Source organism: Eulemur rufifrons, chromosome 11 (genome assembly GCF_041146395.1).
Source record: "Eulemur rufifrons isolate Redbay chromosome 11, OSU_ERuf_1, whole genome shotgun sequence".
Lineage (NCBI taxonomy): Eukaryota > Metazoa > Chordata > Mammalia > Primates > Lemuridae > Eulemur > Eulemur rufifrons.
This window is the reverse complement of record NC_090993.1, coordinates 12,829,540-12,847,949: the sequence shown is the minus strand read 5'-3', so window position 1 is coordinate 12,847,949 and position 18,410 is coordinate 12,829,540. Positions and strand designations below refer to the sequence as shown.

The 18,410-nt window shown below is 53.4% G+C and overlaps 1 protein-coding gene across 3 annotated transcripts in view; it reads left to right on the top strand.

Annotated features, from left to right (window-relative positions):
• Positions 1 to 13,914, top strand: part of CAPN9 (calpain 9) — a 42,034-nt gene extending 28,120 nt beyond the window's left edge. For all 3 annotated transcript variants that reach the window (XM_069484743.1, XM_069484742.1, XM_069484741.1), the window contains 9 exons: positions 1,281 to 1,317; positions 2,533 to 2,613; positions 4,922 to 4,979; positions 6,666 to 6,730; positions 7,176 to 7,244; positions 7,557 to 7,635; positions 8,799 to 8,915; positions 11,394 to 11,452; positions 13,888 to 13,914. In XM_069484743.1, the coding sequence (XP_069340844.1) occupies positions 1,281 to 1,317; positions 2,533 to 2,613; positions 4,922 to 4,979; positions 6,666 to 6,730; positions 7,176 to 7,244; positions 7,557 to 7,635; positions 8,799 to 8,915; positions 11,394 to 11,452; positions 13,888 to 13,914 (592 nt within the window). The remainder of the gene's footprint in view (positions 1 to 1,280; positions 1,318 to 2,532; positions 2,614 to 4,921; positions 4,980 to 6,665; positions 6,731 to 7,175; positions 7,245 to 7,556; positions 7,636 to 8,798; positions 8,916 to 11,393; positions 11,453 to 13,887) is intronic.
• Positions 13,915 to 18,410: the final 4,496 nt, after the last annotated feature.

The window sequence follows — 18,410 nt, the reverse complement described above, 5'->3', positions numbered from 1 at the left end:
GAAGCAGTGAAGTCTTTAATTTTTAAACACTCTGCAGGAGAATTTTTCTCCAGCCTTCTCCCAGCTACAGCACAAGCTGAGGATGACTTTCCCAGTATCTGTTCACACCAAACACCCCAAGCGAGATCCATGCAGATTAGCATCTCTCACGGGTGGCAAGATCGAGAGAGAGTGCCAGGCTGTGCCAGTCCTGTGCCTCCTGTTCTCTGTCCCATTGATGGGGTGAAGTCGGGGTTCCTGGCAATTAGAGTGTGGCCCGTACATGGCAAAGTTAACTCCGTACTCAGGCTTGCCCCGAACCAGATAACCTGCTATGATAGAAGCATAGAATCAGCTCTGCAGCCCAGCAGCAGAAAACCCACACCAAGCTCTGTTTTCCATCGGCTTGGCTCTTTGCGAGGGCCTGATCCAACAGAGGTTCCAAAGGACTGTGTTGCGTGTCCCTGTGGGGACGAGGAGGGGAAGGAGGCGACCTGGGTTCAGTCTTAGCCTTTGTTTGTTGGTTGGTTGGTTTTGCCTTTGAGTTTTTACCAGTAGTTCTTTGGGAGTGCTTCAGGTTTTACTGCATAAGATTAGACTCCTCCAAGTGTTTTCAGCATCCGTAGGAGCTGAAGCCTGCTCCTGTTACCATTACTGCTCTCCGAACACTCTGTGAGCAGCAAAATGAACAGGTTCCTGTCATTTTCCCTCCCCTCCCCCAAACCTCAGTGCACAAACGCCCGGCCCCCTCCCCCCTCCAGTGGAATAAGGGATTTACCTCCCCAGGGCAGGGCCAACAGCTTCAAAGGGTGGCCTTTTGGGTTCTGACTCAACTTGCTCTGTAATCTTTAAAAATCCACCCCTCCCAGTGAGTACCACTCGGCAGGCTGAGCGCACGGTGCCCAGTGGCTGCGTCGCCCCTGCGCAGACGCGGAGCCCCTGCGGGGCAGGTGCGTGACGGCACCGCCCTGTCTCGGGGTCTTTGGGGGCTCTGCTGTTCCACACAGCACTGCGGCAGCCCTGGGTAAAGGGCACCGAGGAGATAGGGAGCCACGGCTGCTCTAACTTCTTCTAGTTCTGTACATCCAGATTTTGCACGTTCTCTTTGGTGACGTCTGCCCTCGTCTCCCTCTTCCGTGCACGCGGGCAAGGTCTGAGTGACTGGGCGGTGTCCGTGCATGGGGCCCTGCACAAAGAGGGCTTCCCTGGGACAGACCCTTCCGGAGCTCTGGCTCTTCAGTGCCGCACGTCCCGCTAAGAAGCGAATCCACAACTGAGGGGCGTGTTTTCCGCCCCTGCAGGGATTTGGATGGACACGTAGACATCGACCTTCCCGAGGTGAGTCTCCTGACGTTGCCGCGGAGGACGGTTCCCGCCGGTGGCGCGGACACCTTCCTTGTGACCGTACCGCCGTTTAAAGCCGTGAAGGTCAGGAAATGGTTAGTGCGACCAGGTGAGCACCTGGGATTCTAACCTCCCGGAGCCCGAGACGGGCGCGTGCTAATCTGTGTCCTTCGGGTCCCCGCGGGAGCCGGCGTGGGGACGAGGTCGGTACTTGGTGGAAAGCTCGGGTTGGTTCATCTCTCTGTGCTACCAACTCCACCTGAGAGCCAGCTGCTGCTTCCGAAGGGGGTGGAATAGCTTCTAAACGTATTTTATTTAAGAAAACTAATCAATAAAAAGAAAATGAGAGAGGCAGGTGGATTCTTTTACCGTGGACTCAGGGGAACACGTTATGTCTCCCACATACTGTGTGTGGGGGGAAGAGACGGGGTTGGTTTTGTCCTTGTCCAAGGGCTGTGAGACCCCCCAAGACGTGCTGAGAGGTGCCCAGAGCCGTCTGACATGTCCAGGGTCAGCAGAGACCTGTTTTTAGGAAGAAACTTGCTGTTCTGCGTTGGGATATAATTTGTTTAATGGTGCCAAAAAAACACAAAAATTCCCCCCAAATCACCCAAAACATTTACTGAGCTCTTTCCAGGCACCAGGCCCAGGGCCACGTGCTGTAAACAGACTCCTGCCCTCAAAGATTTCACCACCTATCAAAACAGATGATTAAGCAAGTACTTCCAGTCCTGGTGAGAGGTAATACAGAGGAGTGTGACAATCTCATGGCAAAGACCCAGCTTAGGCAGGGGTCAGGCTTGCTTTGGCCTTCTCGTTTGCAAGGCAGGAGGGCCCGTGAGTCCAGGTGGTAAAGTCTCACTTTCTTTCTTTTTTTTTTTTTTTTTTGAGACAGAGTCTTGCTCTGTCACCCGGCTAGAATGCCGTGATGTTATAGCTCATAGCAACCTCAAACTCCTGGGCTCACACGATCCTCCCGCCTCGGCCTCCCAGAGTGCTAGGATTGCAGGCGTGAGCCACCGCGCCCGGCCTAGGTCTCACTTTCTAAAGAGCCTTTACGAGGAGACTGCCATAGGCAGCGGCTCCTGCAGGCCACATCAAGAGGGTGACATGGGTCTGGGCACAGGAGGTCGCAGAGTCTTTTCTGCTATTTTTGCCAGGTTTCGTTTTGTGGGTCTTTTTGTGCAAGTTCCTTTGGTTGTTTTTCAGCCTCCAAAGCCAACTCCACCGGGCCAAGAGACAGAGGAGGAGCAGCAGTTTCGGGCCTTGTTTGAACGTGTGGCTGGCGAGGTAGGGTATGCCGCCTCCGTGTCCCCACTGGGCCTGGCCTCTCAGCAGAGGATCTTAGTTGTGGGATTGGTCAGCAGTGGCTCTCTGAGGCCTGTTGGAACTAAAACACCAGCCTTGATGTTAACGGAAGAAAACCAAACTCTGTAAAATAACTTAAAGGGGTTTATTCTGAGCCCAAGGGGAGTGACCATCAGCCCAGGGAGCCTTCAGTAAGTGGTCCCCAAGCAGTTGGGCTACAGTTTGCTCTTGTCCATTGTAGGGGCAGGACTTGCAGGGAAGATCATAAATCAATACCTGGAAGGTTTACATTGGTTTGGCCCCAAAAAGCAGGACATCTCGAAGGAGGGGTGGGGGACTTACGGGTTACAGGTGGGTTCACAGACTTTTTTATTTGCAATTGGTTAAAGAAATGAAGCTTTGTCTACAAGTCTGGAATCAGCAGAAAGGAGTGCTTTAAGTAAGGCAGTGTGCTAGTCATAGACAGGCCACAATATACTGCCTCAAAGTGATCTATTAAGCAAATTTATGGCCTACACGTGTGACTTAATCTCTGCCTTGCATGGCCTTGTGTCCTGTTTATAATTTAGTACCTTATTGCCACTCAGAGTCTGTCTGTCAGTCTCCTGGTCTCTATTTTAATGTCAGCGCTGGTCAGTGTAGTAGCCAAACTACCAAAGGGAGGGGATATTAGGAAGCAGGTCTGACCTCTCTTTGCTTCATGTCTTGGAACTCAGCTCTAAGGTTTTTTTAGGTCCCCTTTGGCCAAGAGGGGGCCCTTCAGTCAGCAAGGGGGCAGGGGGTTAGGATTTTATTTTTAGTCTGCACTGCTCATCGGAGGCCCAAAGACTCCCTTGTCCCAGCATCTCTTCTGTGACACCAGTCTGCCTCTGGCGATGGGGCACGAGAGCCCAGAGGGGCTCAGGTCCGGCCCAGACGCTTTCTCTGCGAGGCTAGAGCAAGCCTTGAGGAGGTGGCTTCTTTGGACTCTGCCCCAAATCACTGCCCTCAGGATCTTCTCTCTGCTCTGGTCGAAGGTGGTGGTGTCCAGGGAAGCCACCCTTAAACTGCAGCTTCCTGTCCTTGCCCCACCCCTTCCCAGCCCTCTCCACTGCTGGGCTTCTTTGTTGGGTGCCCTGGTGCTCCTGGGGGCCCTGGGGGGAGCCCTCATATAGCTCCAGGGTCTTCCTTCCCCTGGTGGGGGATGGGGCACCCAGGGGAAACCGTCTCAGGTTTGCAGTCCCCAACTCCCAGGCCACAGACAGGGCCACAGAACTTCGCTGGAACCCTCAAGTCTATGGAAAGATTGTCATCCGTGAAACTTAGGAACGGGCGGGGGCGTGGGGGTGGGGGAGGGTCCCTCACAGCAGGAGGTGAGCGCGGGTGAGCAAGCGAAGCTTCGTCTGTATTTACAGCCGCTCCCCATCGCTCGCATCACCACCTGAGCTCACCTCCGCACTCCCAACCCTGTCCGTGGAAAAACTGTCTTCCATGAAACCGGTCCCTGGTGCCAAAGGGACGGCTTTGGGGGACCGGTTGGGGACGGCTGCCTTAGGTGCTCCCTTGGAGCCGTAAATAAGCTTGATAGACTAATTCATGTTTAGGGTGATACCTGAACCCGGGGTGAATGTCTGATGGTGGCGTTTCAGGCACTGCAGTGAACAGGCAGGGCAGGGAGATGTGGGGGCCACGGGGAGGGATGGAGAAAAGTGGGGGCTCCTGCGGCCTGGGGAAGGCCCGAGACTGCATTTCCAACAAGCTTCCGTGCTGTGGATGCTGAGATTCAGTGACTCTGAAATCTACCCCATTTTTAAACCTAAATAAACCTCTAGGTTTGAAAAATAATCCGTGAGCCATATTCCCAGGTCTGATTTGAGGGGTCCCTGGGCAAGCCCCAGATGTGGGAATTTTTTAAAGTTCTCCAGTTGATTGTACTGAGAAACTCAGACTGGTTTTCCCAAAATTCCTGTAACATTAGAGCCAGCTGGAGAGCCGTATGCACAATCCCACTCGTGGTTCGTATCCTCGGGGAATTGGGCAAGTGCCACATAGACCTGCCCGATTTTCCTCGCACTTTCCTGGGTTGGGCCCTCCCCGGGAGAGTTGGGCTCTTGCCTGGTGGGGCTGGCCTGTCCCTGAAACGCGGGCCATACTGAGCCGAGTGGCCGCAGCAACACAGGGGACAGGCGCATCTGCCGGCAGCAGGATCCTGAGGGCCGGTCTGTTACTGGCGCCAAGTCAAGCCCAGGACTGATAGGAACTCCAGAAAGGTGCCAAAGGCCATCAAAAGCAATTGTCTCCGCTTCTACAGGACATGGAGGTGACAGCAGAAGAACTTGAATATATTCTAAATGCCGTGCTGCAAAACAGTAAGTGCCGCCCCCACTGGGGTCCCAGGGCCCCCATGGAGGGACGGGTGACCACGCTGCCTGGGTCCCCTCCAGCCTTTCCCGGCCACAGACGCACTTCCCAGGGCTGACTTGTAGGCAGACTTTAAAATAGTTCTCATCGTTTGTTTCCTCATTACAAATAGGATGCAGGTTCATGGCAGAAAATTCTAAAAAAATACAGAAAAGCCTAATGACAAAGATGAAAATCACCAATAATCTCACCACCATAAATAACCACTGTCAACACGTGTATCTGTGTGCACGTGTGTGTCGTGTGTAGTCTGCGTGTATACACACACGTCGTCAATTTTAGAACATTGCATCACCCCAGAAAGAAACCCCGTCCCCGTTAGCTGTCACTCCCCGTGGCCCCCGGCCCCGGGACCACGAGTCTGCTTTCTGTCGCTGTAGCTTTGGTTTGTCTACTCTGAACATTTCTCATACAAGGAATCGCACAACACGTGGCCCTTCCTGACTGGCTTCTTCCACCGCGCGTGACGTTTTCGAGGTTCCTCCATGCTGTGGCATGTGTCAGTGTTTCGTTCCTCTCTACAGGCAAATGATATTCCATTCTATGAATATTCCCCGTTTTGTTTATTCATTCATCCATTGATGGGCATGTAGATTGCTGCCAGTTTGGGGCTATTTTGAGTAACGCTGCTGTGAACATTTGCGTGTAAGTTTTCTGGGTAGGCACGTGTTTTCATTTCTCTTGGGTATGTGGTTAACAGGATTGTTGGATCTCATGGTAACTCTATGTCTAATGTTTTAAGGAACTGCCCAGCTGGTTTCCATGGTGACTACTGTATATTTCCACCAGCAGCATAAGGGTGTTCAAATTTCTCTGATGATTCTAAATGCTGCCTTTAAACTTAACTTTTATGAGCATTTCCCCAGCTCATTAGCTATGCTTCAAAAACATGATTCCTAAGCTCTGTGTAACACTCCATTGTATGGAAACAGCCCCAGGTACTGGCCACGACCTTCCACTGGTCATTTTTTTTTTTTTTTTTTTTTTTTGTTGAGACAGAGTCTCACTTTGTTGCCCAGGCTAGAGTGAGTGCCGTGGCGTCAGCTTAGCTCACAGCAACCTCAAACTCCTGGGCTCAAGCGATCCTACTGCCTCAGCCTCCCGAGTAGCTGGGACTACAGGCATGCGCCACTATGCCCGGCTAATTTTTTCTATATAGATTTTTAGGTGTCCATATAATGTCTTTCTATTTTTAGTAGAGACGGGGTCTCGCTCAGGCTGGTCTCGAACTCCTGACCTTGAGCAATCCACCCGCCTCGGCCTCCCAGAGTGCTAGGATTACAGGCGTGAGCCACCACGCCCGGCCTCCACTGGTCATTTGTATCATTTCTAAATGTTTGCCATTATCGATAGCCTAATGATCAAAAAATCTCCATGTGTAATTCTTTTCTTGGGATTCTTAAAACTAGAATAAATGGATGAAAGAACATTCCCATTTTATGACTTTTTCACATTTTGCCACTTTTCCTTCTGAAAGGCCGTGCTAACTGCTACTCCCAGCAGCATCATGTGACAGCGGCCATGTCACAGCCTCCTCCACCCCAGATGGAGCCACGCTGCTGGGCTTCAGCAGATGGGGACGTAGTTCATCTTATCAGGGGTCCACTGAGTTCAGCTTTCGTGTGTGATTTCAGAAAAGAACATCAGATTCAAGAAGCTAAGCCTGATCTCCTGTAAAAACATCATTTCCCTGATGGACGTATCCTTCCGCGTGCTGTCTCCGTAGCACTTTCTGAGCACGTGACATCCTTAACCAGGAGGACAGTCGTCTTCACAGAGGGTCACCAAAAGCTGAGGGAGCCCTGGTGCTGGATTGGATCAGAGTCAAAGAGCACAGGACTGTCCAGTGGGGGGAGGGTTTTCGAAGGGACTTGGGGATCTCGTTGCCACTCTGGGGTCCCGTCCGAGGGAACCGAGGGTTCTGTTTGCGTGACCCTGCGGCACCACTCCATCTCCCCCTCCCCTGCCATTTCCCCTCTTCGGAGACTCGTGGTTTAGTCGTGAGAGCCACCTCCCTAGGTCCCCAAGTCTGTGTCACCCAGGCCAGCCTTCAGCCCTGCCCCTCTGAAGTCCCAGGGCCGAGGTCCCACGAGGAGCCCCAGGTTGAAACGCTGCTCAGATCTCCCTTAACCCGGGCGGCACAGACCAGCGGCAACGGGAAGCTGGAGTTCGGGGAATTCAAAGTGTTCTGGGACAGGCTGAAGCAGTGGATCGTATGTGACGCGGCGCAGGGCTGGGCCTCTGGGGACCCCACGAGCCTAGGGCAGAGGGGATTTTGAAAGGGTGACGCGCGGCAGGACAGAGGAGCTGTGTGCCGAGGGGAGGAGGGAAGACATGGTGACACAATGCCGAAGCTTACGGAAGTGGCACTGCCAGGCTTGCTCCCAAAATGAACAGGGAGACAAAACAGAGACCAAATTCTGGAGGGCCCCTGGGGGGTCGCTCCGCCCGGGCTGGCTGTCACCAGTCACTGCCACCGATGTTGCCTTCCAGGCACTCTCCTCAATGCCACTGTTTCCCTGCAGAACCTTTTCCTCCAGTTCGACGCGGACAGGTCAGGCACCATGTCCTCCTACGAGCTGCGGACTGCGCTGAGAGCCGCAGGTAAGGAAGAGTCTGGAACGCAGGCGGCTGACTGTGCCGACCACGCCCAGGTGCTGCCTGTGGGCGGCCAAGCAGGTGGCAAGGAAGGTCTCCTGCCCACGGCCGCGGAGGTGCTCTCTGAGCTGAGCTGGTGTTTTGTAAGGTCACAGCCCTGGGAGTGGCAGGGCCAGGACTCAGACCCAGGACTCGCTCGCTCACCCCAGGGCCCTGGTCTTAAGGCACTGCACACATCAGTGCGAGTTTTTAAATGTATCCACTAAGAATGAACTTGGCCCGCCCCACCCCCACCCCGGGGGCCTCTGGCCACGTTTTCTGGCCCAGCAGGGCTATGCGTGACTCTTGGGTGGGAAGCCCGTGCTTCCGAACCTCGATTCAGGGCACGCCTGTGCCCGCAGTATGGGGACTCCACGCGTCCCTCTGCTGCCTATCCCTGGCTTTGGCAGCCACAGACTCTGCATCCGAACTGGGTGACGTAGCCGTAGTCTCTACCCTGCTCCCGGCACGCGGGGTGGGCCCCAGGTGGCGTTTCTGGCTCTCGGTCAGTGACTGCCGTGGCAGTCTGAGTCCCCGTGGCTCAGTGTCCTGTGCACACAGCCGTGGTCGCCCTCCCCAGGCTGCCCCGGGCACAGTGGCATTCACTGTGGACGGTGTCCCTTCTGAGAAACATTTCTAGGGCCCCCTGTACGTTTGAGTTAAAAATGCCCTGGAGAAATAGCCGCTCACTGTGGGTGCCACAGCGGGACTCCTCCAAGGCCCTGCAGGGCCGCGTGCGGGCTGGGAGCCCAGACAGAGCGCGTGGGAGGTGGGCATGGGGATGAGTGAGGGCCTTGGACACCCCAGCATTGAGCTCCCTCAGACGAAGCTTCCTGAAAAGCCAGGCCCTGTGGGTGATGTTGGCCCCAGACCAAGCCCACAGACTCATTCAACTCAGAAGCCATTAAATCCCAAAAGTGCGCCGTGCCTTCGCCAGCACCCTGCCCCTCCAACGTAGACACGCCCACACCGCATTTGAGCCCAGCAGAGGTCCCGGGGACTCGAGCTTCGCAGCGTGGACAGTGGCTGCCTTTGCCGGTCCCCTCCTAGCTGACTGGGAGCCCCCCTGGAGGTGCGGACTCACCTGGGGCTCAGATGTGGTGGCCCTGGGTCTCCCGCTCCTCCCACAGGCTTCCGGCTGAGCAGCCGCCTCCTGCAGCTGGTCGTGCTCAGGTATGCGGACGAGGACCTCCAGCTGGGTTTTGACGACTTCCTCAACTGCCTGGTCCGGCTGGAGAACGCTAGCCGTAAGTGTCCTCAGCCCCGGGCGGCAGTTCACCTCTGTGTGGTGTCTTCACTCGCCCCCCACGAGCACGTAAGAAGCAACCTGGCAAAAATCATGGCCAAGACAGATGGCAGAGAGCCACTGTCAGTCCCGGGAACAGCTGCGCCTGTGTGCTGAGCTGAGGGGCAGGGTGAGCGGGTCTTCTCCGAGGTGCCTTTCTCAGCATCGCCACTCTTTCTGCATTCAGAGTATCCCTGCAGGAGGGTAATGGGGACCGGGGGTGCCTCATATCAGGAAATGTTCGATTTCAGGGCAAATCCCATCATAGCACAGAGAATCAGAAGATCCTCATCCTTCCCCAACCCACGCCCTCTGTAAGCCCTAGACCTTGGCCCGGTTATTGCAAACAAGATTTGTTACACCAGAAATAGAGAGAGAGAATGTGTAGGTGGTCCTCAGAGTTTGCAGTCTATTATCATATGCGCCCCCCGCCTTACGGGTGGTTGTCAAGGGGGGGCTGAGTGAAGTGTGTCCCCGGCCGGTAACTCAGCACCAGGTGGCTACAGGGCTCCCACCTGTGCAGGTGCAAAGGGACCAGCGCCCCCAAGGGTGCCCCATGCTTGGTTTAATGCTCCGGTGTCGCCATCTTGAAAGTCTTAATAATTTTCGAACAAGGGGCTGCATTTCCATTTTGCACGAATTACGTATCTGGTCCTGCTTGGCATTTTCTAAAATTTGTCTGATAGGCCACTCCGAGCTACTCGGTAAGGAAAGGCGGGGTCTGTGATCCTCGGTTACAGCGTGCAACTGCTCCCGCTGCTTGTTTGGGGACAGAACAGTGTGATTGCTTGCATGAAGCTGGTCTCCACTGGACTGTACGCTCCAGGAGAGCTGCCCTTACCGGGCACTCAGTGAATATATGTGGAGTAAGAAGTGAAGAGAGAGGTTTGGAGAGAGGTGAGCGGGCCCCAGAGGGCCTTGTGTGCCCAGCCCCGAGGCTGGGCCTTCTCTAGGTGGACACCAGTAGCCAGTGAGAGGTGCGTTCTAGAAAGACCCCTCCTGAAAGAAAGCCACTTATTAGACCTACAGGGTGGCCCAAGCTGACCCTAGAAATCATGAAATTTGATAGTTTCTCTTCTCTCAACTGCTCTTTCCCTTTCTAAATCCCCGGAGCGAATCCTTCCCCGTTTGGGGTGGGAGGGGACGGCTCTCAGCTTGCTCTTGCGGTGGAGGAGCATTAGGGAGAAGGCCCTGCAGGCTCATCGGGACAGGTGCCCCTGGAGGAGTTTACAACCACCGAGGCCGGAGCTTTACCCCACGGTTATTGTGACGTTTTATCATGGAAATTTTCAATCACCCACTTAGATAGAAAGATTCATCCTAGGTCCCCACGCACCCCACAGGGGGGCGCCTCAGACTCTGCTGCACGTCACAGTCCCTGGGGTCGCTTACAGACGTTTCGATGACGGAGCTGCACCACAGACCAGCTAAATGAGAATCTGAGCGGGGGCGCAGCACCGGGGTTTATGGAAATTCCCAGGCACTTTCCAGAGCTTTACACCAGCCTCAACAGTTATCATCTTGCTAATTCTTTTCTTAAGTTTCCCCAACATATACCCTTTCCACCTGAATATTTAACAAAAGGTCCCAGACATTCTGTCCTTCCATCTGTAGGTCTCTCAAATGGGTACCCTTGTTTTGAGCAATCAGGATCATGCCATTTGCTCACCTGACAAAATTCTCCCGAAATCCTCCACGTCCTTAAATGGCTGGTCCCTGCCGACATTTCCCAGGTCACCTTTTACAGCTGCTGGGTTGACGCAGGAGCCAAACAAGGCCGGTCCCCACACTTGGCTGTTGGGCCTCTTCCGTCCCCTACGTTTGGGGACAGCCCCTTCGGTTGTCTCTACCAGGTGCCCGCGGCGGTTCTCTAGTGAGGTCGGCTGCTGGCCCTTGTCCTGCCAGGGTGAGGAGACTGTAGTCAGAGCAGAGAGTCACTTGCCCAGGTCACACTGACTCGGCACCCGGCTCTCTGTCCTACACAGCTGGGCCCTCCTGCCCTCTGAGAGCACCTACAGCCCCTCCCGTGTGGGACTCTCAGGGACAGACTTGACGGTTTGTCACGCAGAACGTTACACACAGGCGCATTTTTTTCTGGGGCCCGTGGATTTCGAGGGATCTGTAGCCCCAAAGGGTGAAGATAAGGGAGAGGTTTCTGACCCCGGAGCCCCTCGCCAGCTGACTGGCGTATTGCAGGTGACAGCACCGGCCACCACTCCTGCAGCCATGGCCGGCTCCAGGCATTGAAGGGGCTTCCTCTAGCTGAGAGAAGCCCCCTCTGCCGGCCAGGGTCCTCCCGCCGCTCCCGAACAGCCTCGTCTGCCGCCAGAGGGAGCAGCTCACCCACAGGCTCTGCAGAAGGACCCTTGGGTGGCCGGGAAACAAGGAAATCTGTTAAGAACTGTCTCCACAAGGAGGCCTTCCTCCTGTCTCCCAGCAGGCGTTTTCCAGGCTCTCAGCGAGAAGAACAAGGAGGTCATGCGTCTCAGCATAAACGAGGTATGGCCGAGCCAGGCCTGGCAGTTCCTGAATGCACGATTTCACGTGCGGGTTAACATTCCGTGGAGGGAACAGCTAGTGTGTTCTGAACTACTGTTTATTTAGTAATCAAATGAATCATTACAGTAACCCTGTCAGCCAAGTCCCAATACTGTCCCCATTTTGCAGAGGAGGAAACGGAGGCAGAGAGATTGGTCACTTGAATGGAGCGAGGGAGCGAACTCTGCCCTGTCCTCCTCCTCCTGTCACCGGGCAGCTCAGCCTGCCGCCTTCCAGCTTCCGCCTGTCCGCCTCCCTCACTCACGTCGTCCTGTGGCTCCCAGGATGCGTGTGTGTGTACATGCTTGCACACGCGTCCAAAGCCCTGAGAAATGCAGCACTTGACCCGTTACAGGGGCTGTCACGGCAGTGAGGACGGAGGTGGGAGAGCGCGGATCGGGGTTGCAGAGGCGGGACGCAGCGTTCCAGGGGATTTTGATAACGTCTCCCCAGAGGATCAGGGCTGGCCCCGCTGCTCAGAGGGTGGTCCGTGGCCAGCAGTCGCTTGTCAGAAATGCAGAGTGCCGGGCCCGGCCCCAGACCCGCAGAGTCAGTCTCCTTTTAACAGGACTCCCAAGGATCCCTCTGCTCATAAAGTTCGAGACGCTGGCTCGGCATCCTCCTGCCCAAAGGCAGCGGGGAAACGGTAGAATGCTTTCCTTCAGTAGTGTCTATAATTTTTATTTCTCATTTTTTTCTTTCTCTCCCTGTGTCCTTCTGTCCTGCTCTGCTTTCTCTTCAACCTGCCCATGCTCACACCAGGCGGCCGACGCCTCCTCCCCAACCTCCGCCCATTCCCACGCCCGCGGCTCACACCAGCTCGTTCCCAAACTCAGTAGAAACCTTGGCTTTGGAGAACATTTGACTGACTGTTCCAAGATAAAAAGGCCCAGACGAGGGTGGAACCTCCCCCCTCTTTTGCACTCTGACTTGGACGGCTCAGCCTGCTCCGTGCCTCAGTTTCACCATTTGCAGGAAGAGATCTAGGCCTTAATCTTACACCAAAGTTTGGTTTATAATAATATCAAAGAATCTGGCGATTTATTACGTTGACTTTTCTCCAGTCTTCTCGTGTGCACATCTCAGATGCCTGCACGTGTGGTCATTTCACGGAGAGCAGAAACGGGACGTTCGCTCCTAGTGTTCTCTTTCCCCTGCAGCCTGTGGGGCGCAGTCAATAAATATCACTCCTTTGATTGACGGCCGTATGAAACACCCAAAAAAAAAATGTGCATACTCAAACCATTCTATTACGGAAACCAGAGGGACCCCTAGGCCCACCTTTATTCCTCATGTACCTTGAGGTTTGCCGGTAAGCGTGAGGGAAGTGTGCCGGCTGCCCCTCGTGTGCGGCGGAAGGGGGAGAGGACAAGTTTGCAGCCTCCTGGCCAGCCCAGCCCAGGCGGCAGCAGCATGGGGGAGCCTTCCCCTGCTCCAGGTTCCAGGTGTCATCACTGCCAACCCTGTACCCACAGGGCTGGAATGAGTCCTGCCCGCCCGCAGCTATCCCTCTGGGAGACAGCAGGAAGAACCTGTGTGTTCCCTCCCCCTAAAGCCACCATCCCCACCACCTGGGGGGACCTAAAAATCCGGATGCCCCAGCCACACCCCACGCAGATTAAATTCTGACTCTCGGGGGTGGGACCCAAGCACGGATAGTTTCTAAATTCCCTTGGTGAGTGCAGTGTGCAGCCGAGTTGGGGCACCCCTGTTTTAAGGCCTCCCCCTCCCACCTCCACCCAGGAGGCGACGGGAGCTTTCCCTGGCCAAGGCGGCCTCGCCGGCAGTCCCTCTGCTGAAAGAGCCTGATGAGTGTCCCCCACTTCTCTGGCCCCTGCACCGCACATGCTGCGCCCAGGAAGGTGGGGGAGAGGGGAGGAAACAATCCCACGTCATCGTGTTCCCCCCGAGTCCCCTTGCCGTGACGAGCAAGCTGCCAGGAAGGAGGAGGCAGGTGGCACTCGGGAGAGGAAACGAGGGATTCCGCACCGATTCCCCACCAGCTCGCCTGTCACGAGCCCCAGCCGTGATGGGGGGTCACCTCTCTCCCGAAGGTGAGGGGACCCCTCGCCACAGAGGAGAAGGTGCTCTCTGCCACCCTGCTCCGTGCCACTGTGCTCCCGACAGGCAGAAAACACACTTCGCCGTCCCCCGTCTCACCGTCTGCGCTGGACACGAGCTCACTCGGGGCTCAGGACCCGCAGGGAACTCAAAGTGCCAAGAATTCACTTATTGTCTTAAGAACGGTTTCCTGTTGCGGTGGGAGTTCCAAATTGCAGGCAAAATGGTGAAATGGCAGCTTTCCTGTGATGCAGACAAACTGAGGTCACCCCTGAGGCTGGGGGGACGTGCAGGGAGGAGCCCTCATCTCTCTCTCTCTCTCTCTCTGTTCCCAGTTCATCAACCTGACCATGAACATCTGAGGCTGCCCCGGTGGGGACTTCTCCCGGGCGGAGCCGCCTGCCCGGGGCGCCCTCCTCTCCCCGCCTTGATCTGGGAAGAATGAAGTGGACTCAGCCGTACTCTCTGATTTGTGCTGCTTTTTGTGAAATTGTTGCCGTGGGGTGGCGGGTGGCACCCTGTGCCTCACGTCCAGGTTGGGATCTCGCTCGCCCCTCCTCCCCCTGCTCGCCCTACGCCCTCCCGCCAGTCGTCACGCAGGGTTCCAGGGTGCAGAATCCCGGCTTCAATCACTGTCCCCAGGCCGCCTTACCATTAATAAAACAATGTTTTTATAAATGTGTGTGTGTGGAATGATGTGTGTGTGTGGAATGAGATGGGGGGAAGGGCGTGAAGTCATAATTAAGCATTTTCTGCATCATAAGTATGTTTCCTTATTGGGGAAGATAGCAGGTCATTCCAGACACTCTCTGCTAAGAGCGGATCAACGTGAAAACCTCTGCCTCCTCCTAGGAGAGCCGGTGACTAAGGCAGTCTCTGTCCAGTCCAGACATTCTTAGTGTCTAAAGCCTTTGGACCAGAAATCCAAATGCCATGTTACTTCTTCTCTGCTCAGACTCGATCATACTCATGCTCACAGTGAACAGAGTGGAGGATTCTCACTGTAGCTCGCCAACACTGAGCAGGAAAATCCCACCGAGCTGGAAGAATGGGGAGTAACACGACAAGATATTGGCTCAGTAAATGCCAAGTCCCACATTCTTGCTGGGGTACTTGTGGCAGATGTGTGGGGGGCAGGGAAGCATGCTGAGAGGGGAGAGAATGGTTGGGATGAAGACCAAGTTAGAAGTGGAGCTTCATCAGCACCCTGTCCTTGACTCGTGGTCAAAGATGCCAGGACACCATGATCTCCTCCCTTACTCCCCAGCCCTTCCCGGGGCTCGCCCGGCAGAGGATGCAGGACAGGAGCTGTCTGTCCAGAGCAGGCGGAGGACAGGGCTCTGTGGTGGGGCCCCCCACACGGCCACACACGGTGACTGTCATGCTGGGGCTGTGCCCACTCTTACCGGTTCATGCCATGAACACGAACCTTGCTCACAAGCAAAGGAGGGGGCCTCATTGTGTGAGCTCAACTGACCAAGAAAAAAGAGGAGACACAAATGAACAAAATCAGGAATCTAAGAGGGAGGATCACTGCTGACCTACAGAAATTAAAAGAATGATAAGTGAACAACTATATGCCAACAGATTAGACAACTTACATGAAATGAAAAATTCCTAGAAAAAAATAAATTACCAAAACTGACTTACGAGGAAACCGGAAATCCTGAATAACTCTATAGAGATTTACTTTTATACCAAGTAAAGAAATTGAAACAATAGTTTAAAAATCTTCCCCTGAAGAAAAGCCCAGGCCCAGATAGCTTTACTGGTTAATTGTATGTAATATTTAAAAAAGAGATAATACCAATCTTACACAACACCTTTAGAATGCAGAGGAAGAATACTCATTCTATGAGGCTAGTATTCCTTTCACAAAGCTGCAAACATCACAAGAAAACCACAGACCAACCCCATATTGCAATAATTCTTAACAAAATATTAGCAAAAAAATCCAGCAGCATATGAAAAATATTAAACACCATGACCAAATAGGATTTATCCCATGAGTGCAAGGTTGGTTTAACATCCAAAAATCAATGATTACAACATACTAGTAGAATAAAGGACAAAAACCCCATGATCATCTCAGTAGACACAGAAAAAGTATCCAACAAAATCCAACACCATTCGTGATTAAAGCTCTTTAAAAATCTAAGAATAAAAGGAAGCTTTCCTAACTTTATAAAGGGTATCTATGAAAAACCTATAGCTAACAGCATTCTTGATGGTAAAAGACTAATTGCTTCCCCCAAAGATCAAGAATAAGGTGCTCACCAATTCTATTCACCACTGTACTGGAAATTCTACCCAGTGTATTGGGGCAAAAAAAGGCAAGGAAATGTATGCAGATTTAGAAGAAAGAAAGGAAGAAGTAACCTGTCTTTATTCACAAGTGACATGACTCTGTGTGCAGAAAATCCTGAAGATACTGTGTAGAAACTACATAAAGAACAAAATTGGTACATAAAAAACCAAGTGCACTGCTTGGTTTCAGAACTTACTGTAAAGCTATAGTAATCAAATGAGTTTTACTAATAGCTTAAGGACAGAAAGATCAATTGACTAGAATAAAAATCCAGAAATAATCTCTTACATTTAAGGTCAATCGATTTTTTACAAAGGTGCCAAGTCAATTCAGTGCAGGAAAGGATAGTTTTTTTAACAAATGGTGCAGGAACAAGTAGATATCCATAGATCACATGCAAAAAAAAAGTAGGGGGACTTGGACTCTTATTTCACATTAAACACTCCCCCCAAAAATCAACTCAAAATATACCTAAATGTAAGGTCTAAAATTGTCAATTTTACAGAACAAAACATAGAAGTAAGTTTTTGTGACCCTGGATTAAGCAAAGATTTCTTAGATTTGACCCCAAAAACACAATTCATGAAAGAAAATGTTGGTGAACAAGACTTCATTAAAATTTAAATATTTTCTTTTGCTTTTCAAAAGGCACTGTTATAAAAATAGGAAGAAAAGAAGAAAACCCACAGACTAGAAGAAAATGTTCACAAATCATGTGGTCTGTTACATACTTTGTATCCAGAATACATAAGAACTTCTACGACCATATCTAGATTTAAATAGATATGTCTCCAAAAAAGATATACAAATGGCTAATAAGCACATGGAAACATGCTTAGCATCGTTAGTCATTAGAGAAATGTACACACGCACACGCGCGCACACACACACACACACACACACACTAAAACCACCAGGAGAAACTACACCGACCCCCCTCCCCCTGCCAGGATGGCTGTGATAAAAAGGCTGCCAGTACCAAGTGCTGGGGAGGATGTGTAGAAACTAGAACTTTCTATCATTGCTCATGAGAATGTAAAATGGTTCAGCCACTTTGGAAAACAGTTCGGTGGTTTCTTTAAAAGTTAAACACATACTTACCCTATACATTTGCAATTCTGCTTCTAGGTATCTACCCAAGAATAATGGAAATGTATCTATACACAAAAACTTGTGTGTGGATATTTACAGTAGCATGATTTACAAAGCCCAAAACAGACTGACTGGTGAATGGATAAACAGAATCCCTTACAATGGGATTATTTAGCAATGAAAAGGAACAAACTACTAATGTATGCTTACTCCATTTACATAAAACTTGCAGAAAAGACAGATCTACAGAGACAAAAAGCAGATCACACTGGTTGTTGACACCACGCCCGCTGCAGCCCTGTGGTCAGGGGGAAAGAGCAGCCCCAGCTGAGGGGAAATCCTTCCCTACAGGTCCTCAGACCAGTCCCTGGGCCCTGCCTGGAGAAAGCCTGGGCTGCTGTCCCCTTCATCTGAAACGCAGAGCCCGCCCGGCCTGCTCTCGGCCCCGTCCTGTGCAGCCCCGCGGGAGGCACTGACAGCGGGCCAGGCCTCCAGAAAGACCCAGGCATGTGACCCGCTGGGCAGAGGTGCCAAGGTCGCTGGTGCCAGCCCAGTTCAGTACACTGGGTCATTAGCAGGAACAAAGCGCCATTCTACCGAGCGCCAAGACTGCCTGCGGAGAGCCGTGTGAGCCGCAGCTGGGAGTCAGCAGTGGGCTGCGCTTGCTGCCGAGGCCGCCGGGCCACTTTCCCAGCCCCCTGGGGCCATTCTGCAGAGGGACAGTCTCCTTGGTACCTGAGTAGCGCCTCTGCTGGAACGCGGCACTGGCCTCGGCGGGAAGTCTACCGATTCATTCCCATGGGACCCCAGCCAGAGGAAAGCTCACTGCCCTTCCAGGGAAAGGGAGAAACCGTGGTCAGGAGGCTGAAGCATCTGGAGCAAATGCAAGTCCACGCCGTGGAAATGGCATTGGATTTGGAGTCCGAGTCCTGTGTTCGAGCCCCGAATTCACCTCTGGCAGCTGCGTGACCCTAACTCACCTCTCCGGGCTGCCTCGCCCTGTGCAATTGTATGATTCCTTCCTTCACTCTGGGATCTCGAGGGCCGGGCCCAGGGGGGCTCGGTCCTGTGCTACCTGGATGCATGGAGGGGCCGGGAGGAGGTGGCAGAGGTGGGGCCGGGAGGCTGACAGCGCTCAGGGTTCTGCGAGGAACGTGGCCATCCGGAGGGTTCTCTCGAGGCCACGTCCAGACCTGGCTTCTAGGAAAGACTGTCCCCCTCCTCCCTGTCAGCGTCTCTACGCACGCAGCTCCCCCGCCGTGCACACTTGCCAGAGCCCCGCTTACCCGTGTGGCTTGAGCCCTCTCTCTTGTCCCTCCAAGCCTACCTTCTGGATTCTGGAACGACAGTCATCCACCTGGGTGACCTCCTCACGGTCATGTCTCTGGTGGGATGGCGCCAGCCGCCGACAACGGCCCGTTCCAGGGGACAGCATCAGGACATGCCGTGTGGGGTCCC